This window comes from Oncorhynchus nerka, linkage group LG22, assembly GCF_034236695.1.
Source record: "Oncorhynchus nerka isolate Pitt River linkage group LG22, Oner_Uvic_2.0, whole genome shotgun sequence".
In the NCBI taxonomy this organism is placed as follows: Eukaryota; Metazoa; Chordata; class Actinopteri; order Salmoniformes; family Salmonidae; genus Oncorhynchus; species Oncorhynchus nerka.
In genome coordinates, this window is record NC_088417.1 from 72,226,291 (window position 1) to 72,254,051 (window position 27,761).

A 27,761-nucleotide genomic window follows, 5' to 3' on the forward strand; every position below is an offset into this window, starting at 1 on the left:
GAGACCAGGTTGGGAATTGGATTCAGTCAAATAAATTGTTAGCCTACAGATGTGTGTAGACACCATTGCGCATGTGGAGTTGAGCTTCTTAACTAAAACTCCTCATTACGCCCATCCAAATAAAATGTAATTATGATTATTATTTATGAAAAGCTTATAATTATTTGCATAGAATGTGTGTGTGTAGAAATGCTCCACATTGCTCTGCAAGGGTGGGGACACATGTCTGCAGTCACAGTCACACAAAAAGCCTTGAAATCCCCCACCCCACCAACCCCCTCCTGTAATTTAGTAGGTCTACATTTGGTGCTTATTTGTCAGTCTCAACAACATAAAAAAAATATGCCTAAAATGTATGTGTGTGTGAGTGAGCGGGAGTCACGTTTGAGCCCGTATCCAGCCCTGAAATGCTACACACACAACCCGGCACGCCTCCACCTCTATGTTTGTCCAATTCAACGACCGTGGATATGACATGTAGAATATGCATTCTCACGTTGGCATTACATTTATTTGAGATTAAATTATATTATCTGAAGCAATGATATAAAATAGCTTCACCAACTCCTGAAAACAAATTATCATCCCAGCCAGACGAGCACATTCCCAACCCAACAGCCCAAATGGCAAACCAATTTACCTGACAACGCGCACAGGCGTGCGTAATGTCTACACCAAAATATTTATCCACATAAACAAAATCAACCATGTAATTATTATGAATTCCAATGAAACTATCTGTATGTTTTACGTGACGACAACGTCTGACGAGTTGTTTTCTGACACAGTGGTCCGTTCATATGATTAAAACGATGCCATGCATGGGCTCCATCATCACGAGTCAGCTGATCGACTTCTTGTTATCGTGTGAAATATTTACGAGCACTAGCCACTACTGAATTTAAGACCTGAGCTACGTTATCTTTATACTTCTGTGGCAAATAAAGCAGACATGCTGACTACAGTTTTTGTGGAAAATTGCATCGCCTACAAACACACGATATGGCCTCTAGTAGACTAGGCTACTTGTGCTACAGCAGAAAGTGCGTAAATTGTTGTGGATAAACACACCTCTCGCTCCTATAAACATTGACTTCTCATGCAATTAAACCGTAGGGTATATCACATGCAATTGCATATCAAGGGAATATGATTTCATCGATGGCGTTTGGTTATTCAAATAAGAGGCAACATTTGCTGTTCCTATAACATGTTGAGGGAAATAAATGTAAAGGCATTACCTTGTAAAACAACGGAGGTATGGCTTGGCGCAGGGGTAAGTGCCAATATCCAGTAGTAAAATCAGACAACAACAAAACCACGCCGACATGTTGATGATGACATTGCCGTCTTCCTGGAAGAACGGTCAAATTAATACACTTTTTCCAGATGTGTCGAGAAATACTGAAATATAGAATATCGAAATGGGCGGATCTTAGAAGATTGCTGGCTCTTGTTTACATGCACAGCGTTTCTATTTGTTCACCGATTAAATTGCCACTATGGGCTACCCTTTAAGAATTCTGATTGAAATCCATGGTGCAGTTCATTGCGACGTTACAAAATGCTATTCTCCCCCCCAAAAAACCCATTCACAAATAAAATAATGGAACGCTCCTAGATTCTGCACGTTATCTGAACCATCCGATAAAACATGGATGGCTTAAATTTATAAAATGAACAACCGCACAAATAAACACAAGCGGTGCGCTACCAGATATTTGCAATTATATTAATATGAATAATTGTTCTCCAGAGGAGGCCATTGGTTGATCAAATAGCGGATGCAACGAGGCAGGTTTATGAAGATTCCATAATGCGCGTCTCGCTCAACCGATGTGACGCTCTGTTTTTTTAAATTGTCGAGTCGACATATCTGACCGCCTTACCGAGTATACATTTTCTAAGTATTTGTTTTCTACATTTCTATGTCTGCCCTTTTCCCCGCCTCTCTCTATCGACTCAAGTTGAGTAGTATTTACAATTTCGTCTGCGGTCTCATTGCAGACGTAAGCAGTCTGGCAGCGTGTGCTTTTTATATCCGAGGTTCACAGCAACACATCTTTTTACCTTAGAAAATGACAGAGGCTACAACATATATTAATTCACACATACAATCACACACGGCTGTGAAAAAAAACACAATGTTTACCGGTTGACATGACACATATTTACATGAAACTCGTTGAAAATATTCAGATATACATTCAACCACTTCAAGACTTAAGCAATTGATCTGAATAGGCAGTTATGTTATGAACAGTTATGTTAAACATAGTTATTCACCCTATCACTTCATTGGGTTCTTCCTATTGCGCCCCTTTAGGTCTGTTTTCATATTGAGAACTGCAAACTAAATAGTGAGCAGAGTGAGTTAAATTGGGATTTTATTCGCGGTGGAACTGTCCAAAAACTGTTTTACATTCCACGATCATTTTGAAAAACAGATATGTCTATTCAATTACCACTTTATAACAGTTGCCTATTATGCTACAAGTTCTAGGCCGTCTGTCGTGGCTGGTATTATTTTAATCCATTCATGTTTCTCCTTGCCTTCTGCCTGCAATAAGAGGTTCACTCATTAGGCTGTCAAAAATTATCTATTATATTGACAACATAGTTGAGTGACCAGGAGGAGGAGAGATCAGGTGGGACCATTCTAGCCAATGAGAGGGCAGATAGGCGTGTGAATAACAGGCACATTTCCAATATAAAGTAGTTTTTTTTTCAAAGTTGCCGAAATGCCATGCGCTTCCACTCATATAAGTGCATTCATAACAACCTAACCATTGCTAAACTTATATTTGATCAAATAAGCCTCACGTAGCACGTTAGAAATTATTTTCTGTTGACCAAATTTAACATTCTCATTGACCATACAGACATTTCTCACCTCGTGGTCGTCTTTTCGTGGACAGATTTGGGGCAGAGTAAACACTCTTGTTTCGACTCTTCTTCTCTGGCTATATGAGCTGTCAGGGCAAGGCGCTGTTCAGTGACCGTGGTGCTGAATAAACTGGCAGTCTCCTGTTTAGGCTACCTTATTTCACGCTGGTCGCGATACTGTCCATATTGCTGAATGTTTGTGGGCCTAGGCGCTGCCCTGTTCAGTTGCCGTGTTACTGAATAGGTAATAACTTGTTTTCTTTGAGCTGAACTAGCAACTGCCCATTTTTCTGAATGCTTGTGAGCCGGTAGGGCACATAAATGACGATAAAAGTATTGTGCGGGCTGTCTTGTTAGACTTCAGTGCAGCTTTTGACGTTATCGATCATAGTCTGCTGCTGGAAAAACTTATGTGTTATGGCTTTGCACCCACAGTTATAATGTGGATAAAGAGCTACTAGTCTAACAGAACACAGAGGATGTTCTTTAATGGAAGCCTCTCAAACATAATCCAGGTAGAAGCAGGAATTCCCCCAGGGTATTGCCCTTTTTCAAGCCTTACTTGTAAGGCCATTGTATCTATGTATGCGGATGACTCAACACTATACACGTCAGCTACTACAGTGACTGAAATGACTGCAACACTTAACAAAGAGCTGCAGTTGGTTTTGGAATGGTCAGCAAGGAATAGGTTAGTCCTAAATATTTCCAAAAATAAAAGCATTGTATTTGGGACAAATCATTCACTAAACCCTATACCTCAACTACATATCATACTGAATCATTTGGAAATGAAGCAAGTTGAGGTGACTAAACTGCTTTGGAGTAACGCTGGACTGTAAACTGTCATGGTCAACACATATTGAAACAACATTAGCTAAGATGGGGAGAAGTCTGTGCATAATAAAGTGCTGCTCTGCCTTCTTAACAACAGTATCAACAAGGCAGGTCCTACGGGCCCTGGTTTCTACCTTCTTAACAACACTATCAACAAGGCAGGTCCTACGGGCCCTGGTTCCTACCTTCTTAACAACACTATCAACAAGGCAGGTCCTACGGGCCCTGGTTTCTACCTTCTTAACAACACTATCAACAAGGCAGGTCCTACGGGCCCTGGTTTCTACCTTCTTAACAAAACTATCAACAAGGCAGGTCCTACGGGCCCTGGTTCCTACCTTCTTAACAACACTATCAACAAGGCAGGTCCTACGGGCCCTGGTTTCTACCTTCTTAACAACACTATCAACAAGGCAGGTCCTACGGGCCCTGGTTTCTACCTTCTTAACAACACTATCAACAAGGCAGGTCCTACGGGCCCTGGTTTCTACCTTCTTAACAAAACTATCAACAAGGCAGGTCCTACGGGCCCTGGTTTTGTCGCACCTGGACTACTGTTCAGTAGTGTGGTCAGGTGCCACAAAGAGGGACTTGGAAAAATTGCAGTTGGCTCAGAACAGAGCAGCAGGGCTTAAAAGTAAAAGTACACTGAGAGCTAACATTAATGACATGCATGTCAATCTCATGACTCAAAGTGGAAGAGAGATTGACTTCATCATTACTTGTTTTTGTAAGAGGTGTTGACATGCTGAAGGTACAAATACTAGCACACAGCTCGGACACCCATGCATACCCCACAAGACATGCCACCAGAGGTCTCTTCACAGTCCAAGTCCAGAACAGACTATGGGAGGTGCACAGTACAACATAGAGCCATGACTACATGGAAATCTATTCCACATCAGGTAACTGATGCAAGCAGTAGAATCAGATTTAAAAAGCAGATAAAAATACACTATGGAACAGCGGGGACTATGAAGTAACACAAACATAGGCACAGACACATGCATACACACACATGATAACATACGCACTATACACACACGTACACATGGATTTCTGCATTGTAGATATGTGGTAGTGGTGTATGGGCCTGAGGGCACACACTTAGTGTGTTGTGACTTCTGTAATGATTGTATTGTAATGTTTTTAAAATTGAATAACTGCCTTAATTTTGCCAGACCCCAGGAAGAGTAGCTGCTGCCTTGGCAATGTAACAAAAACGGAACAAAAATAAGTTGATGCTGGATAGTGAACAATGTCGGAAAAGTTTTTGTGCAAAACAAACTTCCAGAAGTAATCAAGGCACTGTCATGTAGTGGAGCATTTTAAAAACCTGTATTGTTTTACGGCTTATGCATGGTAAGAATGAACACATCTCAGCCTCAGATTCCAGTCATGCAGGCATCAGTCCATTACATGTTTTCCAAGTCTTGACCAGAGAAAATAGTCTTTACCTGGTTCCTCCTGATCATTTTTTAAAAGTGTTTTCATTGTCTGTATGTAGCCATAGGTTCTCTATGATTATATGTAAATATCACTTGGAGAAATCATATCCATTATGTACTGTGTATGGCTAAGCTCCAAACCAGGGAGATGGAAGAAATTTGAGAAAGCTGAGGGTATAAGTGCAATACCCTTTCTAGGTAGATAAAATAGTTATAGGCCTACCTTTAGTGCTTTATGCGCCAGAGTTAGAGGATAATGAAATGCGCCAGAGTTAGAGGATAATGAGTAGTCAAATTAATGAGAATCATGTCCAAGATAATGTAGCATATAGTGAGTCCCTTTTAAAATGTATTCATATTTGGTGATAAGTCTACACCTTGTTTTTCATATTTCACAACCCCTGAAAGCCAGATGTGGAAGCGCCCTGTCTCTACAGGGTGTAGGCCTACAGCAGGGGTCTTCAACCTTTTCTTGCCCAGGGACCCCCTCCCAGGCAAACCGGCGACCCAGACCCTAGCAATTTTTCTTTTTTAAATGTGCTTCACATCTTGTCTTTATCATCAGGTGAATGATAATGGCAAGGAGAAGTAATAAACATTTTAAAATGAATAGATTTGGTAGACTGTCACGCCCTGGTCGAAGTATTTTGTTTTTCTTCATGTATTTGGTCAGGCCAGGGTGTGACATTGGTTTTTGTATGTGGTGTGTAGCTTAGTGGGATTGTAGCTTAGTGGGGTGTTCTAGGAAAGTCTATGGCTGTCTGAAGTGGTTCTAAATCAGAGGCAGGTGTTTATCGTTGTCTCTGATTGGGAACCATATTTAGGCAGCCATATTCTTTGGTTGTATTGTGGGTGATTGTCCTGAGTGTCTTGATGTCCTTGTTTGATGGTAGTTGACACAAGTATAGGCTGTTTTCGTTTCGTTTATTGTTTTGTAGTGTTCGTGTTTAGTCGTGTTTACGTTTGTTTAAATAAATAAACATGGATCGCAATCGACACGCTGCAGTTTGGTCCGACTCTCCTTCACACCTAGAAAACCAGGACAGAATCACCCACCACAGGACCAAGCAGCGTGTCAACAGGCAGGAGCAGCCCAAAGAGGAGAAGCGCAATAAGGATTTCTGGACATGGGAGGAAATCCTCGACGGGAGAGGACCCTGGGCTAAACCAGGGGAATATCGCCGCCCCAAGGAGGAACTAGAGGCGGGAAAAGCGGAGAGGCGCTGGTATGAGGAGGCAGCACGGCGACGTGGATGGAAGCCCGGGAATCAGCCCCAAAAATTTCTTGGGGGGAGGCTTACAGGGAGTATGGCTACGCCAGGTAGGAGACCTGCGCAAACTCCCTGTGCTTACCGGGGGGCTAGAGAGACCGGGCAGGCACCGTGTTATGCAGTGGTGCGCACGGTGTCCCCAGTGCGGGTGCATAGCCCCGTGCGGTATATTCCAGCTCCGCGTATCGGCCGGGCTAGATTGAGCGTAGAGCCAAATGCCATGAAGCCGGCTCTACGCATCTGGTCCCCAGTGCGTCTCCTTGGGCCGGCTTACATGGCACCAGCCTTGCGCTCAGTGTCTCCGGTTCGCCTACATAGTCCAGTGCGGGCTATTCCACCTCGCCGCACTGGCAGGGCGACCGAGAGTATTCAACCAGGTAAGGTTGGGCAGGCTCGGTGCTCAAGAGCTCCAGTGCGCCTGCACGGTCCGGTCTATCCAGTACCACCTCAGCCCTCCGGTAGCAGCTCCCCGCACCAGGCTTCCTGTGCGTGTCCTCGGCCCAGTGCCGCCGGTGCCAGCACCACGCATCAGGCCTACAGTGCGCCTCGCCTCTCCTGCGCTGTCGGAGTCTCCCGCCTCTCCTGCGCTGTCGGAGTCTCCCGCCTCTCCTGCGCTGTCGGAGTCTCCCGCCTCTCCAGCGCTGTCGGAGCCTTTCTCCTCTCCTGCGCTACCGGAGTCTCCTGTCTGTTCAGTGCAGCCAGAGCTGCCAGCCTGCATGGAGCAGTCAGAGCTGTCAGCCTGCATGGAGCAGTCAGAGCTGTCAGCCTGCATGGAGCAGTCAGGGCTGTCAGCCTGCATGGAGCAGTCAGGGCTGTCAGCCTGCATGGAGCAGTCGGAGCTGTCAGTCTGCATGAAGCAGCCAGAGCTGTCAGTCTGCAAGGAGCTGTCAGTCTGCAAGGAGCTGCCAGCCTGCATGGAGCAGTCAGAGCTGTCAGTCTGCATGGAGCAGCCAGAGCTGTCAGTCTGCATGAAGCAGCCAGAGCTGTCAGTCTGCAAGGAGCTGTCAGTCTGCAAGGAGCTGTCAGTCTGCAAGGAGCTGCCAGTCTGCAAGGATCTGCCAGTCTGCCAGGATCTGCCAGTCGGCCAGGATCCGCCAGTCAGCCAGGATCTGGTGGATCCATCAACCTGCCTGAGCTTCCTTTCACTCCTGAGCTTCCTTTCACTCCCGAGCTTCCTTTCACTCCCGAGCTTCCTTTCACTCCCGAGCTTCCCCTCAGTCCCGAGCTTCCCCTCAGTCCCGAGCTTCCCCTCAGTCCCGAGCTTCCCCTCAGTCCCGAGCTTCACCTCAGTCCCGATCTGCTCCTCAGTCTAGTGGGGTTCTGGGTGAGGACTACTAGGCCATGGTTGGCGGCGAGGGTGGACTATCTAGGGACGCAAGGAGAGGGGACTAAGACATTTACTGAGTGGGGTCCACGTCCCGCGCCGGAGCCGCCACCATGGACAGACGCCCACCCGGACCCTCCCTATTGATTTGAGGTGCGTTCGGGAGTCCGCACCTTAGGGAGGGGGGGTTCTGTCACGCCCTGGTCGAAGTATTTTGTGTTTTTCTTCATGTACTTGGTCAGACCAGGGTGTGACATTGGTTTTTGTATGTGGTGTGTAGCTTAGTGGGATTGTAGCTTAGTGGGGTGTTCTAGGAAAGTCTATGGCTGTCTGAGGTGGTTCTAAATCAGAGGCAGGTGTTTATCGTTGTCTCTGATTGGGAACCATATTTAGGCAGCCATATTCTTTGGTTGTATTGTGGGTGATTGTCCTGAGTGTCTTGATGTCCTTGTTTGATGTTAGTTGACACAAGTATAGGCTGTTTTCGGTTCGTTTATTGTTTTGTAGTGTTCGTGTTTAGTCGTGTTTACGTTTGTTTAAATAAACATGGATCGCAATCGACACGCTGCAGTTTGGTCCGACTCTCCTTCACACCTAGAAAACCGTGACATAGACAGTTAATTTATTTTGATCTCCAAATTATATTTGGAAGAGAAAGTAGAAACTCTAACATCGCCTATTAGCTAGAAAGGGAACTCCAAACACATTTTCACTATGTCACGATCTTGGAAATGAGCGGACCAAGGCGCAGCGTGAGTATAGTTCCACATATTTATTTAAGTGAAACAAACAAAACAAAATAACAAACTTACAAAGACCGTGAGGACATATTGCCCAAACACACTAACACAAACAATCAATCAATATCCCACAGCCACAGGTGTGACAAATGATACCTAAATATGATAATCAATTAGAGGCAACGATTACCAGCTACCTCTAATTGGGAACCAAACCAAAACACCAAGATAGAAATGTAAAACTAGAACACCCCCTCGTCATGCCCCGGCCCAAAGGTGCGGACTCTGGCCGCAAAACCTGAAACCAAATGGGACCCCCCCAGACCCTGGATCCGACCATGGCATCGGGCTGTACGACGTGCCTGGACATCGGCGCAGCGGACGGCTCCGGCCTTGGAGCTGGGCTGGTCGCCGTGCCTGGACTGGGCACCGGCGCTGAGGAAGGTTCCGGCCTAGGAGCGGGACTGGACACTGGCGCAGAGGGCTCCTACCATGGAGCTGGACTGGACGCCGTGCTTGGACTGGACACCGGCGCAGAGGAAGGCTCCGGCCTTGGAGCGGGACTGGACACCATGCTTGGACTGAACATCGGCGCAGAGGAAGGCTCCTGCCATGGAGCGGGACTGGACGCCGTGCCTGGACTCTCCGGACCGTGAACCGTCGCCAGGAGGTTCAGGACCGGGGACCGTCGCCAGGAGGTTCAGGACCGGGGACCGTCGCCGGAGGTTCAGGACCGGGGACCGTCGCCGGAGGTTCAGGACCGGGGACCGTCGCCGGAAGCTCTGGACTGGGGACCGTCGCCGGAAGCTCTGGACTGGGACTGCGCACTGGAGGTCTAGTGCGTGGAGCCGGTACAGGTGGCACCAGACTGGTGACATGCACTTCAGGGAGGGTGCGAGGAGCAGGCACAGGACGCACCGGACTGGGGAGACGCACTGGAGGCCTAGTGCGTGGAGCCGGCACAGGTGGTACTGGACTGGTGACACGCACTTCAGGGAGAGTGCGGGGAGCGGGCACAGGATGTACCGGACTGGGGAGACGCACTGGAGGCCTGATGCGTAAAACCGGTGTAGATGGCACCGGACTGGTGTCACGCTCTTCAGCACACCTGTACGGCAGCATTCTCATCGCTACCACCTCTCTCCGGAATCTTTCATCAAATTCCTCCTCCAACTCCCAAACGGGTTCTGGCACTCTCTGCTACTCGACCACCAGCTCCATGGGGTTTCTGTGGCCGTGGTCCCCGGTGTCGTCGCTGTCCTTCCATGCTCCTTGGCGACTCCCACCAAGGAAGGGTCTCATGTTCTCTCATGTCCTCCCAAGTCCAAAACTTCCTTACCTCATTTTCACGCTGCTTGGTCCTTTGTTGGTGGGATATTCTGTTACGATCTTGGAAATGAGCTGACCAAGGCGCAGTGTGAGTATAGTTCCACATATTTATTTAAGTGAATCTAACAAAACAAAAGAACAAATTTACAAAGACTGTGAGGAACCAAACCAAAACACCAACATAGAAATGTAAAACTAGAACACCCCCTCGTTATGCCCTGACCATAGAGAAACATACACCATAGAGAAACAAGGGCTTTCTATGGTACACTAAGAGCAGTTGTTTAGCAGGTTAAACAAAGGTTAGCCACGTGTTGGCAAAAATGCATATCCTAGTTAAGAAAGCTTGCCAGCGGCACCTGCTGCACTGGTAGCTTATTCGTGGGTGCTTTTTCAAAGCCTATGTCAGACCGTCCAGTGAGCGTAATTGGCTCCAACAAGTGTAATTTGCTAAATTTTAATTTGCAATAAAATGCAAAATCATACAATGTGATTTTCTGGATTTTTGTTTTTGATTCCGTCTCTCACAGTTGAAGTGTACCTATGATAAAAATTACAGACCTACATGCGTTGTAAGTAGGAAAACCTGCAAAATCGGCAGTGTATCAAATACTTTTCTCCCCACTGTATATAGAGATTTTCGCAGACCCCCTGCAGTACTAGGGTTCCATGGACCCCTGGTTGAATACCCCTGGTCTACAGGGATCCTCCCATGGTCTAGAAAGTCAGAAGACATATAGGGCATGTATGGAATTTGTGTAGCTGACATGCATCAGATCATTTCAGTGTCAGGATAAGCATTTGACGTCTCATGAACCACATCAATATAATATAATGATATGTGTATCTGGAATGCACCCATTCATGTCAGATTTCAATGCACGTTGACACTGGAACATACTTTAAACATTGTGACTGACATGACACTTGCCAAACACTCCAGCTGAAGGTCGGTGCCCTGCGGCCCCAAATATGTTAGTCCGGCCATGAACAAAAACCAACTCCAATTAAATGTAATTTAACCAGCTTGGCCAAGTGCATTCAGTTTGTCAAGTAGAATTGTTGGTAGAATATCAATTTGACATTGTGTTATGACAGATAGACCTAAAACATTTCCCTGTTCTTTTTATTGATATTCCGTAGGCTAGAACTAATTATATGGTGGTGCTCATATGATAAAAGTTAGATCATTTAGGAAGGCCTATATACAGTCCTAGTCCTATTCAGTAAATATGAAGAATGCTCACACTTTTCCTTTCATCTATGTAACTACAACTTATCATTCTCATACTGTTTTTCGACTTCAATGGTGCAAGCACATACCTAGCTCTCAAAAACCATTCTCGCTAAATAGGGGTTTTCAGCGGTTACATTTAACCATGGTTGGCTCCATGTGAACTACAATTCAGAGTGTCTAGTTTGAGAAAAAGACGCCTCACAAGTCCTCAACTGGCAGCTTCATTAAATAGCACCAGCAAAACGTCAGTCTCAACGTCAACAGTGAAGAGCGACTCCGGGATGCTGGCCTTCTAGGCAGATTTCCTCTGTCCAGTATCTGTGTTCTTTCTGATCTTTTGTTTTTATTGGCTCGTCTGAGATATGTATTTTTCTTTGCAATTCTGGCTAGAAGGCCAGCATCCCAGAGTCGCCTCTTCACTGTTGACATTGAGACTGGGTACTATTTAATGAAGCTGCCAGTTGAGAATTTGTGAGGCGTCTGTTTCTCAAACTAGACACTCTAATGTACTTATCCTCTTGCTCAGTTGTGCACCGGGGCCTCCCACTCCTCTTTATATTCTGGTTAGAGCCAGTTTGCGTTGTTCTGTGAAGGGAGTAGTACACAGCCGGCTTTATTGTTTGAACAGCAGATCACTAACACAGGACCAGCGACGGAACCTATGAAGGTGGCTGATATTAATTTCAAACACGTGCAGTTTATGATCTACAGTCTGTTTTCCGAAGTCCAACTCTATAGAATATGTTTCTGAACACTTACATACACTACCTTACACAGCGTTGTACGAGATCTTCAGGTTCTTGGCAATTTCTCGCATGGAATAGCCTTAATTTCTCAGAACAAGAATAGACTGACATGTTTTCAGAAGAAAGGTCTTCGTTTCTAGCCATTTTGAGCCTGTAATCGAACCCACAAATGCTGATGCTTCAGATACTCAACTAGTCTAATGAAGGCCAGTTTTATTGCTTCTTTAATCAGAACAGTTTTCAGCTGTGTTAATATACTTGCAAAATGGTTTTCTAATAATCATTTAGCCTTTTAAAATTATAAACTTGGATTAGCTAACACAACATGCCATTGATGGTTGCTAATAATGGGCCTCTGTACGCCTATGTAAATATTCCATTAAAAACCAGCCGTTTCCAGCTACAATAGTCATTTACAACATTAACAATGTCTACAATATATTTCTGATCAATTTGATGTTATTTTAATGAACAAAAAATGTGCTTTTCTTTCAAAAAATGACATTTCTAAGTGACTCATATTTTGCATCCCTTCCTGTGGACTCACTCACCATCCCCTATTCCTCAGGTCCGGATTGTATTGGGTTGACGGTGTACCTTATGCTAACCTCTCTGTGCCCGCTGTCTACTCTCTACATCATATGGCACAAAAGCCAAAACGGGTCCCCATTTTTTGTGTACCACATCATCCAATTGTGTACCACGTAATCCAATTATGTACTACGTCGGCCATTTCATATGGCAATTTGTATGTTACAAATCCAATCGTACAATATGTTACGAATTTGCTGTGCTTAATTAAGATCCAGGACTGCATCTTTAACTCTCAAGTAAACAGTAAACAAAAATCTCATACCTGATTGTGTGTAACTTTATTTGATTCTGTGACAGTACTGCACTGTCACCACCAGGGGGAGGAGAACTGCATTTGTGAGAAACTGGAAAGAGCAAAGCATGTTAGGGACTACTTCCCAATGACCAAAAGTATGTGGAAACATCCTCGTCGAACATTTCATTCTAAAACATTGGCATTAATATGGAGTTTGAACCCCCTTTGCTGCTATAATAGCCTCTACTCATCTGGGAAGGCTTTCCACTAGATGTTGGAACATTGCTGCAGGAACTTGCTGCTCTTCAGCCACAAGAGCATTAGTGAGGTCGGGCACTGATGTTGGGCGATTAGGCTCGCAGTCAGCATTCCAATTCATCCCAAAGGTGTTTGATGTGGTTGAGGTCAGGGCTCTGTGCAGGCCAATCAAGTTCTTCCACGCCGATCTCGACAAATCATTTCTGTATGGACCTTGCTTTGTGCACTGGGGCATTGCCATGCTGAAACAGCAAAGGGCCTTCCCCAAACTGTTGCCACAAAGTTGGAAGCACAGAATCGTCTACAATGTCATTGTATGCTGTAGCATTAAGATTTCCCTTCACTAGAACTAAGGGGCCTAGCACGAACCATGAAAAACAGCCCCAGACCATTATTTCTCCTCCACTAAACTGTACAGTTGGCACTATGCATTCGGACAGGTAGCGTTATCCTGGCAGACGCCAAACCCAGATGTGTCCGTCGGACTGCTAGATGGTGAAACGTGATACGTCACTGCAGAGAACGTGTTTCCATTGCTCCGAAGTCCAGTGGCATCGAGCTTTACACCTCTCCAGCCGACGCTTGGCATTGCAGATGGTGAATTTAGGCTTGTGTGCGGCTGCATGGCCATGGAAACCACTTTCATGAAGCTCCTGACGAACAGTTCTTGTGCTTGTTGTTTCCAGAGGCAGTTTGGATCTCTGTAGTGTGTTGCAACTGAGGACAGATGATATTTACTCGTCAGTCTGTGACCTTGTATGGTCTACTTAAAAAAATAAAGGAGAGCCGCACACTCTAGGTGCTCAGATGCAAAAAAAAATTATAATGTTCCAACGTTTCGACAGACAAGCTGTCTTTATCAGGGTATGATGAAAATAGCTTATCTGTCGTTGGACATAAAAATATAGATATTTTTTTTGCATCTGAGCTCCTAGAGTGTGCAGCTCTCCTTTATTTTTTAAGAGTCCACTCCGCTAGCCAGCACCTCACCTGTGTTTCTTTCACCTATAGATTACCTTGTGTGGTCGACCACTTCGCGGCTGAGCCGTTGTTGCCCCTAGAAGTTTCCACTTCACAAAAATAGCACTTACAGTTGACCGGGACAGCTCTAGCAGGGCAGAAATTTGACGAACTGAATTGTTGGAAAGGTGGCATCCTATGACAGAAAGTCACTGAGCTTTTCAGCAGGGCAATTCAACTGCCAATGTTTGTCTATGGAGATTGCATGGCTGCGTGCTCGATTTTATACACCTGTCAGCAACGGGTGTGGCTGAAATAGCCGAATCCTCGAATTTGAAGGGGTGTCCACATACTCTTGTATGTATGGTGAATATGCCAAACTTTCTAAACTGACAGGATTATTTTTGGTCTTAATCATTTTAAACACCCCTCTATTCATTTTACAGCATTGAACACTGTTTCTACACATTAATGTCCCATCTTCTATTCCTCAATCTGTATCTCTCTTTGCCTCTGCTCAGTGGGGTGCTAAAAGTGAGAAAGGCAATGCGGTAGTGATTGTGATAGGGGGCGCTGCTGAGTCTCTTCTGAGTCTGCTTGGGGTCAACACTGTGGTTATGAAGCAGAGGAAAGGCTTTGTCCGGGTGGCTCTGGAGTTTGGGTGAGTTATCTATTTTATAAATGGACCTGTAGTGAAAGGCCACAAATTCACAAGAAAGCACAGTGTTGTAGTTATAGAATAATACAACCATACATCACATAGCTACATCATTGATCCCTAGGTCCACCAAGCTGCCTGGCTTACTGCTTTAGGCTGGGTTTATGAATGACTTATTTGTACATTTATTAGATAGAGACCCATAATAACTCAGCGGGTCAGTTCTAATCTCTCTCGTTGTTCATCAGTGCTGATCTGATGCTCGTCTACTCGTATGGGGAGAACAATATCTTCCACAAGGTGATCTTCTCAGATGGCAATGTGGGCTGGAGGTTACAGCAACTCTTTAAGAAGATCATGGGCTTTGCCCAGTGTCTGTTCATGGGTGAACACTGGTTCTGGATTTCTTACCACTGCCCTGTCACCACTGTTTGTAATGTTGAAAATGTCTTATGATGCACAATCTCTTCCACAGAGTCGCCTTCGGTAACTGAGGTTTGTTTTTTTCTGTTACACAGTAGTGTGCAGAAGTAGTGGCTTCAGAAGTAATTTAGTAAGTTGATAGAAACCTTTGCAATTCACATATTCACAGAAAAACGCTTTGAGTAATCTGATTGTAGAACGCAGTGCTTGTGTAGATTTGAACAAATGCTCTCATTCTCTATGGTATACAGTATGTACAGCAACATTGTGTTAAGTATCTCACTCTGCTTCACCCATTTTTTCATTGTGTATTCCTCTTCAGTGGGTGGTCCTTTCCCAGTGCCAAAATGGCCTTCCCCCACTCAGGAGGAAGTGGACCTCTATCATGACCTCTACATGGAGGCCCTAGCCAAGCTCTTGGATGGACACAAGGCCAGCTGTGGACTCTCAGACAGCCACGAGCTGCAGAGCATGAAGGCCAATCATTAAGACTGCTCCCACATGGACTATGTGAATTACGTACTTTGTCATGATGCCCTTCAGATAGGCTACAGTCAGATACTGTAGCCTACCAATCTCCACAGTGAGACTACTTGAATGAAAGGAACGCATTCCAACTCAGGATCTGATCCAGTGATGTCCCAATCATCGATTCCTGGATATACAAAGCTGCCAGGCAATTTGTTTTTGACTGAATTTACTGTAAGAATGACTACAAGGGAACAGTGCATGTGCTTAATATGTAGCAATAACTTAGCCATGAATCTGAATAACTCTAAGATGCACTCTCCATTATCTAACAAACAGAGATTGATTGTGTGACTAAGGATTTATTAAATAAAATAAATATTGTGCATACATGTTGAGTACAATCAATCAGACTTTGTAGCCACCTGCAGCATCTGAGCAGTTTATCTGTGATCATAACATTCTTTCACTTATAATAACTCTACCTTTTTTTTGAATAACTTCCGCAGTAGAGCTGCCGAGTACTGACTATCTGTAATAGAGTAATATATTGAAAGTATGACTTACTGCTGATATCCATTTCAATAAATATGGTTTGTGGTCAGGGTCCACTTAGACCACAGGATATTGCCACATGTTCAGAAATTAGTTTTTTGGCTACTGCTCAAAAGTAGCCCGTCTAAAGTGTTTGTAAATATATCGTCTTTCTATTAAAAAATATTCATGGCCCAAGTGCTGGTTTAAGGTTTTAATAATTAGTGTCCTTTTTTTGCTTTTAGACAAATATCACTCATACAAGGTATTTTTTGTTGTTGTTGATAAATCAAAAAATTGTACTGAGGCGTCAAAAGTGCCCTGTTAATAAAATCCAGATTTGAATCTATACTGAACAGAAATATAAACGCAAACATGTAAAGTGTTGGTCTGATGTTTCATGAGCTGAAATAAAATATCCCAGAAACTTGCCATACGCACATTAATAATATTTTGCTCTAATTTTGTGCACAAATGTGTTTACATGCCTGTTAGTGAGCATTTCTCCTTTGCCAAGATAATCCACCCACCTGACAGATGTGGCATATCAAGAAGCTGATTAAACAGCATGATCACTACATAGGTGCACTTTGTGCTGGGGACAATAAAAGGCCACTCTATAAAACACAACACAATGCCACAAATTTTGAGGGAGCATGCAATTGGCATGCTGACTGCAGGAATGTCCACCAGAGCTGTTGCCAGAGAACTGAATGTTAATTTCACTACTATAAGCCGCCTCCAATGTCATTTTAGAGAATTTGGCAGTACGTCCAACCGGCCACAAAACCGCAGACCGCGTGTAACCACGCCAGTCCAGGACCTCCACATCCGGCTTCTTCAACTGCAGGATCATCTGAGACCAGCCACCCGGACAGCTGATGAAACTGAGGAGTATTTCTGTCTGTAATAATGTCATTTTGTGAGGAAAAACTCATTCTGATTGGCAGGGCCTGGCTCCCAAGTGGGTGGGCCTACGTCCTCCCAGGCTCACCGATGGCTGTGCCCTGCACAGTTATGTAAAATCCATAGATTAGGGCCTAATTACCTGATTTCAATTGACTGATTTCCTTTTATGAACTTTAACTCAGTAAAATGGTTGAAATTGTTGCATGTTGCGTTTTGATTTTTGTTCAGTATATGATTGTCAAATTCAGGCCTAGGCTAAAGCACAGACTCACACTATGGAGTGAACACCATTCACTTTCTGAGTTATCGCTATCTCATGCAGGGGCTCCCATTAGATCACCACATGCCTGTTGCGATAGCAACAGCACTGTCCCCATTCAGCCACTGTCTGGTGCTATGGAAGGGAGTCATACAGCTCATTCAGACTGACTGGATGGGTGTCATATGGCTCATTCAGACATACTGGACGAGAGTGATATAGTTCATTCAGACGGACTGGACGGGAGTCATACAGCTCAATCAGACGGACAGGATGGGAGTCATACAGCTCATTCAGACAGACAGGATGGGAGTCATACAGCTCATTCAGACTGACTGGACGGGAGTCATACAGCTCATTCAGACAGACAGGATGGGAGTCATACAGCTCATTCAGACAGACAGGATGGGAGTCATACAGCTCATTCAGACTGACTGGACGGGAGTCATACAGCTCATTCAGACAGACAGGATGGGAGTCATACAGCTCATTCAGACAGACAGGATGGGAGTCATACAGCTCATTCAGACTGACTGGACGGGAGTCATATTGCTCATTCAGACTGACTGGGAGTCAAACAACTCATTCAGACTCACTGGATGAGAGTCATATAGCTCATACAGGCTGACTGGACGGGAGTCATACAGCTCAATCAGATGGACAGGATGGGAGTCATACAGATCATTCAGACTGACTGGACGGGAGTCATACAGCTCATTCAGACTGACTGGACGGGAGTCATACAGCTCATTCAGACAGACAGCATGGGAGTCATACAGCTCATTCAGACTGACTGGACGGGAGTCATATTGCTCATTCAGACTGACTGGGAGTCAAACAACTCATTAAGACTCACTGGATGAGAGTCATATAGCTCACACAGACTGACTGGACGGGAGTCATACAGCTCATTCAGATGGACAGGATGGGAGTCATATAGCTCATACAGGCTGACTGGACGGGAGTCATATAGCTCACACAGACTGACTGGACGGGAGTCATACAGCTCATTCAGATGGACAGGATGGGAGTCATATAGCTCATACAGGCTGACTGGACGGGAGTCATATAGCTCACACAGACTGACTGGACGGGAGTCATACAGCTCATTCAGATGGACAGGATGGGAGTCATATAGCTCACACAGACTGACTGGACGGGAGTCATATTGCTCATTCAGACTGACTGGGAGTCAAACAACTCATTAAGACTCACTGGATGAGAGTCATATAGCTCACACAGACTGACTGGACGGGAGTCATACAGCTCATTCAGATGGACAGGATGGGAGTCATATAGCTCATACAGGCTGACTGGACGGGAGTCATATAGCTCACACAGACTGACTGGACGGGAGTCATACAGCTCATTCAGATGGACAGGATGAGAGTCATATAGCTCACACAGACTGACTGGACGGGAGTCATACAGCTCATTCAGATACTCTGATGCTGCACAAAAAAGAAACCTGTCCTTCAGTTGATGACAGGACGACATATGATCAAGCAATAAAATGAGGCAGCCATTCACACGTACCAACTGAGAGCATCACACAGTCCACTTCAGACACCTGTGAGAGAAGGAGGGAGAGAGGGAGTCATGGAAAATGGTGCTAAATTAAGAGTGGAATAACTCTCACAAGTTCTACCCATCATAGCACTAACAACACTAAACCAAAAGAGAAGAGCCCTCTGGAGCGTCAGTGGTTTTACCTGGTTTCATGATGTGTGCCCAGGCAGCGGACACAGCAGTAGCGTGCCCCACAGGAAATGCAGGTGTAGGGAGACGGGAAGCCACACACAGCACAGAAGTGGCGCTGCGGCAGTTTGGAGGGCTCGGCACAAGCAGTCAGGTAGTTAGGTCCCTCATTCCCACTTAGTTCCTACAGGGAGCAGGTGGGAGAGGGAATGAAACTGAGAAGGAGCAGATGATTGAAGTGAGGGGAGGAAAGCATAGCTGCAGAGGGGGCTGACTTATGGACCTCACCTCTTCCTCCAGTAGAGCCTGGAAGTTCTTCCGAAATCTCAATTTGAAATGATCTCCTCTTGTCTTCTTCCTCTTCTTGCCTGAAGATATGAGTGGAGTGAGTCATGAATTGACAGAGCAGTCATTGCAAAACGTCTTGGAATATTAGTAATATTATATCTCTGATCTGATTATGTTTCCTTTACCAGACTCATTGCTGTCATCAAACTGAGGGAGCCTCTTGGCCAGCTGGGGTAGGCTGGCATGAGGATCATCCTGGAAATTGTCCTTTTCAAGTGCCTCTAGCTGTCTGGTTAAGCGTCGCTGGCGCGTAGCGCAGTCCAAAACGCGCCGCTGGCCTGGGTCCTGGGATCGCACTGTAAAAAAAAAAGGATGTGATAGGAAACAAAATATGAATTATCAAAAATAACGTATTTAGTATGAATTGTTGTAATCAATTAAGAGGACACTGTACAATAAATATATAAAGTATTGTAAATTACAATGGTGGGTTTTGAATTTGCCCCGGACCGTTACTAACGTTACTGATCTTGAGATGCGCGCGGAGGATGAGCAACATGCCGTTTATTTTCATTTTGATATCTAGTTAGAGAGTGTGCTAATGGGATCTCACTAGTGTAGCGTAAGGACATGCTGCGAGTAATTTTTTCATTTTAATTGATCACCAACAGCAGAGTAGATCAATCAGAATACAAACACCACCAAACATTACCTGCTATTTTCTTCTCCACCATCGCTGCATAATAATTTCACCGGTGGGCGTGAGGGACATTTTATTGTTATTGGACCATAATAACGCGTTTTCGATTGTAATAAAACCTCATATTATTGAAAACAACTGTAGTAAGCATATTATTTATGTAAAATTACTGATATATCCATGTAAACATGATCTATTTTCCTAACAGCCATCTACTGTCGTCTAAATATTATAAATACTCAATATTTAGCCTAGTCTAAATTGGCCTACATTACATATACTACTGCATATGGTAGGGTGTTAGGGAACAAAATTAAACTTTGGTTCTGGTGTTATACTTTAAATTACAAGTTATAAAGAAGCTTTGCAGTAACACAAAACACTATTTCATGAGTATTGGAGTTACCATTGCTGAGATAACTTATTTTTAAATTAATAGAAAAAGTTGTGGAGAGGTCCGTGTTAATCACGAGTCGGCTCCCGAGTGGCACAGCAGTTTAAGGCACTGCATCTCAGTGCTAGAGGTGTCACACAGACCCTGGTTCGATTCCAGGCTGTATCACAACTGGCCGTGTTTGGGAGTCCCATATGGTGGCACCAATTGGCCCAGTGTCATCCGGGTTTAGGGTTTGGCCGGGGTAGGCCGTCATTGTAAATAAGAATTTGTTCTTAAACTGACTTGCCTAGTTAAATAAAGTTAAAATAAAATGCATTTTAAAAAACTAGTCAACAACAGCACCAAATCACCTGTTTGGATTTTTTTACCCAACATGTTTTGTCCAATATCTCAGGATAGGATGGTCATATTGTTATGATGATTCAAATAAAATGTATTCAATTAAAATGCTATATAATGCAAATGAGGCATACAAATGACAGAATACATAGTTACAGTTATTTAAGACCAGTAATTGAAGGTAGGGTGGTCATACTATTAACAAATCTTCATGTTTTATTCAAAACTGAGAGTTTGTAACAATTTATGAAATTAGAATACAACATGTTATACTATTTTATGCAAACGACATACTTAATATGGTAAAAAATACAGCATTTGTTAACATATATTGATGAGTAAGGTGGAACCCATGTGTGTGCACACATACACACACACACACCAGGGGTGCTAAGAGAGTACATATAATTGGGATTAAATAATAATGAACAAAAAGCAGAAGTGCGTGTGTAAGGAGCCTAGCAGCAAATATAATAAACGCCCATCCCCCACACCACCTGCAGACCAACAAGATTGAGAAGAGCCAGGGCCTAGCACCAGCAGCACGAGGGTAACATCACAACAAGCACCTGCACCTCCATTACCCCAGCCACTAGCACCTGACGATCTGTTGAATCTAACCAAAACTGAACCAGTGGAAGCAGAGTTCATTGTGGATCACCACATTCTTGAAAAGTGAAATCGCAGCAACAACACATGCATCCCACTCAGTGTCCTTCAACGATAAGGAGGGCCTTTGTCAACAATGCCGACTGTGCTGTTGGCACTTAAACATGAATAACATTTTTGGGGCATCTACAGCAATGTGCGATAATTCGTTCTCCACCCTGAAGAACGTATTCAGTGAACACAAACTCTGAACACAGAGCATGTTACATTTACAAAAAGCCCAGCTTATCCAGCTGGCATTTGTGAGGGACCTGACAAGTACATTTTACCAGGAAGGAGAATGGAATCCGAAACTTCTCATGAGGTTCAACATAGAATCGAGGAGGCTGCAACTCTTCAAAATGCTAAGCTACAACGTTTATGGCCATGGCTGCCGTGCCAGAATTATGTATTCATTGGTTTTCCCTCATGTAACTGGTTGTTTGGCAAAAAAAATGAATGTACGGCTTAATTTCCTTTAGACTTGTATATATCGTACTGGGGCGCATATCATTCTTGTGTTATTATATAAAACGACGGTTGTTGGTGTGTACGGCTACGAGTAGTGATTTTAGCATGTAAATTTTGGTGGGGCAAACAAAAAATTGGGGATGAGGCCAGCAAAGCCACTACACAACACAACATTAAACAATATGTTAATTGCACTATAACCGTGACAAACGCTGCCCACAAACTGTTAGGGCCTAAATAAAGCTGTCCCAACAGCAGTCCCAACATCTTACCAATGCTACACCTGGCTATCAGCGGAGCCTTGTCTGGCAGCGAAACAATTCCTTCAGCCTCATTTACTGCATTTTAAGGAAACTTAACTGATATGGCTGACTTGCTTAAACAAACGTGGTTTCTACTGAAAATTAAGATGTACACAACTATGGCATAAGGGTACGAAAAGTGGAAGAGGCAATCCGTAATTTCGATTAAGACATTAATGAGCGAGCTAGGACGGACGTAGTCAATATCACTATTTGTTCAGCACTTTTGAAATGTTCAGCAACAGAAATCAGAACATGGGCTGTTCTTACAGTGTTCTCCCTGTACACCAAGTCAGAAACATAGGATAAATAAAGGGTCCATATAAGCAGACAATGAAACTCTTACAATATTCAATGATTACATTTCTTTAAAACAGGTTATAGGCTACATGTGCACCAACAAGTCAGAACAGTAGGCCGAAATTAAGAGTGGAAAATAAACCAAATTATTAGGGTGAGGCACATGGGCTACTAACAGCTTAGAACACAACACACACTTAGTATTACTTTCTTAGTTACAGTATACATATCTCCCTGGCATATTACATCATTTATGCAGCAGCATACAAGACATTTTGGACTCACCTTGTTGTGCTGTGCTCACTTGAACAGGAAGATGGTGCGGCGATCTTTCGTGGGCAAATTTTTCATCAAACCTTGTCATCAAAGTCTGGGATTATCTGGATTTATGGTGCTTTCAAGACAACTGGGAACTCTGAAAAAAACAGTTGAATCATGATAACCTCAGTGATCTTCAGATCGTAGCTCTAGTAAGAGGCCTGAGTTCCCGACTTACAATGCCGAGTTGGATGACCATTCAAAACATATTTTCCCAGTCGAGCTCATTTTTTCCCAGAGTTCCCAGTTGTCTTTTTTAAATGTATTTTTATTTCACCTTTATTTAACCAGGTAGGCAAGTTGAGAACAAGTTCTCATTTACAATTGCGACCTGGCCAAGATAAAGCAAAGCAGTTCGACAGATACAACGACACAGAGTTACACATGGAGTAAAACAAACATACAGTCAATAATACAGTATAAACAAGTCTATATACGATGTGAGCAAATGAGGTGAGATAAGGGAGGTAAAGGCAAAAAAAGGCCATGGTGGCAAAGTAAATACAATATAGCAAGTAAAACACTGGAATGGTAGATTTGCAATGGAAGAATGTGCAAAGTAGAAATAAAAATAATGGGGTGCAAAAGAGCAAAATGAACTAATTAATTAAATACAGTAGGGAAAGAGGTAGTTGTTTGGGCTAAATTATAGGTGGGCTATGTACAGGTGCAGTAAACTGTGAGCTGCTCTGACAGTTGGTGCTTAAAGCTAGTGAGGGAGATAAGTGTTTCCAGTTTCAGATTTTTGTAGTTCGTTCCAGTCATTGGCAGCAGAGAACTGGAAGGAGAGGCGGCCAAAGAAATAATTGGTTTTGGGGGTGACTAGAGAGAAATACCTGCTGGAGCGTGTGCTACAGGTGGGAGATGCTATGGTGACCAGCGAGCTGAGATAAGGGGGGACTTTACCTAGCAGGGTCTTGTAGATGACATGGAGCCAGTGGGTTTGGCGACGAGTATGAAGCGAGGGCCAGCCAACGAGAGCGGACAGGTCGCAATGGTGGGTAGTATATGGGGCTTTGGTGACAAAACGGATTGCACTGTGATAGACTGCATCCAATTTGTTGAGTAGGGTATTGGAGGCTATTTTGTAAATGACATCGCCGAAGTCGAGGATTGGTAGGATGGTCAGTTTTACAAGGGTATGTTTGGCAGCATGAGTGAAGGATGCTATGTTGCGAAATAGGAAGCCAATTCTAGATTTAACTTTGGATTGGAGATGTTTGGTATGGGTCTGGAAGGAGAGTTTACAGTCTAACCAGACACCTAAGTATTTGTAGTTGTCCACGTATTCTAAGTCAGAGCCGTCCAGAGTAGTGATGTTGGACAGGCGGGTAGGTGCAGGTAGCGATCGGTTGAAGAGCATGCATTTAGTTTTACTTGTATTTAAGAGCAATTGTAGGCCATGGAAGGAGAGTTGTATGGCATTGAAGCTTGCCTGGAGGGTTGTTAACACAGTGTCCAAAGAAGGGCCAGAAGTATACAGAATGTTGTCGTCTGCGTAGAGGTGGATCAGAGACTCACCAGCAGCAAGAGCGACCTCATTGATGTATACAGAGAAGAGAGTCGTTCCAAGAATTGAACCCTCCGATCCTCCGAACCCTCCGACCCTCCGATTTGACACACTGAACTCTATCAGAGAAGTAGTTGGTGAACCAGGCGAGGCAATCATTTGAGAAACCAAGGCTGCCGAGTCTGCCGATGAGGATGTGGTGATTGACAGAGTCGAAAGCCTTGGCCAGATCAATGAATACGGCTGCACAGTAATGTTTCTTATCGATGGCGGTTAAGATATTGTTTAGGACCTTGAGCGTGGCTGAGGTGCACCAGCTCTGAAACCAGATTGCATAGCAGAGAAGGTATGGTGAGATTCTAAATGGTCGGTAATCTGTTTGTTGACTTGGCTTTCGAAGACCTTAGAAAGGCATGGTAGGATAGATATAGGTCTGTAGCAGTTTGGGTCAAGAGTGTCCCCCCCTTTGAAGAGGCGGATGACCGCAGCTGCCTTCCAATCTTTGGGAATCTCAGATGACACGAAAGAGAGGTTGAACAGGCTAGTAATAGGGGTGGCAACAATTTCTGCAGATAATTTTAGAAAGAAAGGGTCCAGATTGTCTAGCCCGGCTGATTTGTAGGGGTCCAGATTTTGCAGCTCTTTCAGAACATCAGCTGAACGGATTTGGGAGAAGGAGAAATGGGGAAGGCTTGGGCGAGTTGCTGTTGGGGGTGCAGTGCTGTTGACCGGGGTAGGAGTAGCCAGGTGGGAAGCATGGCCAGCCGTAGAAAAATGCTTATTGAAATTCTCAATTATGGTGGATTTATCAGTGGTGACAGTGTTTCCTATCTTCAGTGCAGTGGGCAGCTGGGAGGAGGTGTTCTATTCTCTATGGACTTTACAGTGTCCCAGAACCTTTTTGAGTTAGTGTTGCAGGAAGCAAATTTCTGCTTGATAAAGCTAGCCTTGGATTTTCTAACTGCCTGTGTATAATGGTTTCTAGCTTCCCTGATGCAGAACGCCATAGGATGTTTTTGTGTTGGTTAAGGGCAGGCAGGTCTGGAGAGAACCAAGGGCTATATCTGTTCCTGGTTCTAAATTTCTTGAATGGGGCATGTTTATTTAAGATGGTTAGGAAGGCATTTAAAAAAAATATCCAGGCATCCTCTACTGACGGGATGAGATCAATATCCTTCCAGGATACCCCGGCCAGGTCGATTAGAAAGGCCTGCTCGCTGAAGTGTTTCAGGGAGCGTTTTACAGTGATGAGTGGAGGTCGTTTGACCGCTGACCCATTACGGATGCAGGCAATGAGGCAGTGATCGCTGAGATCTTGGTTGAAGACAGCAGAGGTGTATTTAGAGGGCAAGTTGGTTAGGATGATATCTATGAGGGTGCCCGTGTTTAAGGCTTTGGGGAGGTACCTGGTAGGTTCATTGATAATTTGTGTGAGATTGAGGGCATCAAGTTTAGATTGTAGGATGGCTGGGGTGTTAAGCATGTTCCAGTTTAGGTCTTGAACTCACTGAAGTCAGATTTCCCAGTTCAGAGATAACAGTTGTTTAGAGCAAGGCAGAAATCATGCTGGATTGACAGCATGGCCAATGTTGAATGTTTTTAAGCTTGGAAAAGAGACCCTTAAACACAAATTTGGGACCACACACTCACTCCACTGAATAGCAGCCTAGTGATTGCTTTGCAATGCTTGCAGATAGCAAATAATTTCCTCCAATCCACTCATTGTTGAGCTTGCAATTTCCAACTTGTGTAATGTTTATTTCCAATGGCCGATGAGCACCGATATGTTTTATCTATATTTTCTCTTAATTATTTATCTTCATATGACAAGGATTAAAAAGGATTTGCCAGTAGATTATCGACTTGATTCATGATGATGACTGCTAGCTAAGATTTTGAAAGTATGATGTTAACATGATCAGTCCAATCAAAGCTACCGTAGATACAGTGGGGCAAAAAGGTATTTAGTCAGCCACCAATTGTGCAAGTTCTCCCACTTAAAAAGATGAGAGAGGCCTGTAATTTTCATCATAGGGTACATTTCAACTTTGACAGACAAAATGAGAAAAAAAATCCAGAAAATCACATTGTAGGATTTTTAATACATTTATTTGCAAATTATGGTTGAAAATAAGTATTTGGTCAATAACAAAAGTTTATCTCAATACTTTGTTATATACCCTTTGTTGGCAATGACAGAGGTTAAACGTTTTCTGTAAGTCTTCACAAGGTTTTCACACACTGTTGCTGGTATTTTGGCCCATTCCTCCATGCAGATCTCCTCTAGAGCAGTGATGTTTTGGGGTTGTTGCTGGGCAACACGGACTTTCAACTCCCTCCAAAGATTTTCTATGGGGTTGAGATCTGGAGACTGGCTAGACCACTCCATGACCTTGAAATGCTTCTTACGAAGCCACTCCTTCGTTGCCCGGGCGGTGTGTTTGGGATCATTGTCATGCTGAAAGACCCAGCCACGTTTCATCTTCAATGCCCTTGCTGATTGAAGGAGGTTTTCACTCAAAATCTCACGATACATGGCCCCATTCATTCTTTCCTTTACACGGATCAGTCGTCTTGGTCCCTTTGCAGAACAACAGCCCCAAAGCATGATGTTTCCACCCCCATGCTTCACAGTAGGTATGGTGTTCTTTGGATGCAACTCAGCATTCTTTGTCCTCCAAACACGATGAGTTGAGTTTTTACCAAAACGTTATATTTTGGTTTCATCTGACCATATGACATTCTCCCAATCTTCTTCTGGATCATCCAAATGCTCTCTAGCAAACTTCAGACGGGCCTGGCCATGTACTGGCTTAAGCAAGGGGACACGTCTGGCACTGCAGGATTTGAGTCCCTGGCGGCGTAGTGTGTTACTGATGGTAGGCTTTGTTACTTTGGTCCCAGCTCGCTGCAGGTCATTCACTAGGTCCCCCCGTGTGGTTCTGGGATTTTTGCTCACCGTTCTTGTGATCATTTTGACCCCACGGGGTGAGATCTTGCGTGGAGCCCCAGATCGAGGGAGATTATCAGTGGTCTTGTATGTCTTCCATTTCCTAATAATTGCTCCCACAGTTGATTTCTTCAAACCAAGCTGCTTACCTATTGCAGATTCAGTCTTTCCAGCCTGGTGCAGGTCTATAATTTTGTTTGTGGTGTCCTTTGACAGCTCTTTGGTCTTGGCCATAGTGGAGTTTGGAGTGTGACTGCTTGAGGTTGTGGACAGGTGTCTTTTATACTGATAACAAGTTCAAACAGGTGCCTTTAATACAGGTAACAAGTGGAGGACAGAGGAGCCTCTTAAAGAAGAAGTTACAGGTCTGTGAGAGCCAGAAATCTTGCTTGTTTGTAGGTGACCAAATACTTATTTTCCACCATAATTTGCAAATAAATTCATTAAAAATCCTACAATGTGATTTTCTAGATTTTTTTTCTCATTTTGTCTGTCATAGTTGAAGTGTACCTATGATGAAAATTACAGGCCTCTCTCATCTTTTTAAGTGGGAGAACTTGCACAATTGGTGGCTGACTAAATACTTTTTTGCCCCACTGTATAACGTGATTAGATGTCATTTTATCTGTGGCCAATGACCTTGAGCCTTCTTGGAGGGCACTTCTAATGTAACTCTATGGCAGCATCCAAGGGGCTTGCATTTTCGAGCTCTACCCTTAGATAT

At 44.2% G+C, this 27,761-nt stretch overlaps 2 protein-coding genes across 2 annotated transcripts; one reads left to right on the plus strand and one right to left on the minus strand.

Annotated features, from left to right (window-relative positions):
* The first annotated feature begins 14,130 nt into the window (after window positions 1-14,130).
* Window positions 14,131-16,156, plus strand: LOC115104779 (diacylglycerol O-acyltransferase 2-like). Its single transcript, XM_065006818.1, has 4 exons — window positions 14,131-14,169; window positions 14,387-14,526; window positions 14,772-14,956; window positions 15,269-16,156. The coding sequence occupies exons 1-4, from the start codon at window positions 14,131-14,133 to the stop codon at window positions 15,433-15,435; spliced, it is 531 nt and encodes a 176-aa protein (XP_064862890.1). The 3' UTR covers window positions 15,436-16,156.
* znhit1 (zinc finger, HIT-type containing 1) lies at window positions 16,148-19,836 on the minus strand. The gene is made up of 5 exons (XM_029626041.2): window positions 19,815-19,836; window positions 19,288-19,458; window positions 19,103-19,182; window positions 18,829-18,998; window positions 16,148-18,686 (listed from the first exon to the last, which is right to left on the minus strand). Exons 1-5 carry the CDS (start codon window positions 19,834-19,836, stop codon window positions 18,665-18,667), a joined length of 465 nt encoding a protein of 154 aa, XP_029481901.1. The 3' UTR covers window positions 16,148-18,664.
* Between the last annotated feature and the right edge of the window lie 7,925 nt (window positions 19,837-27,761).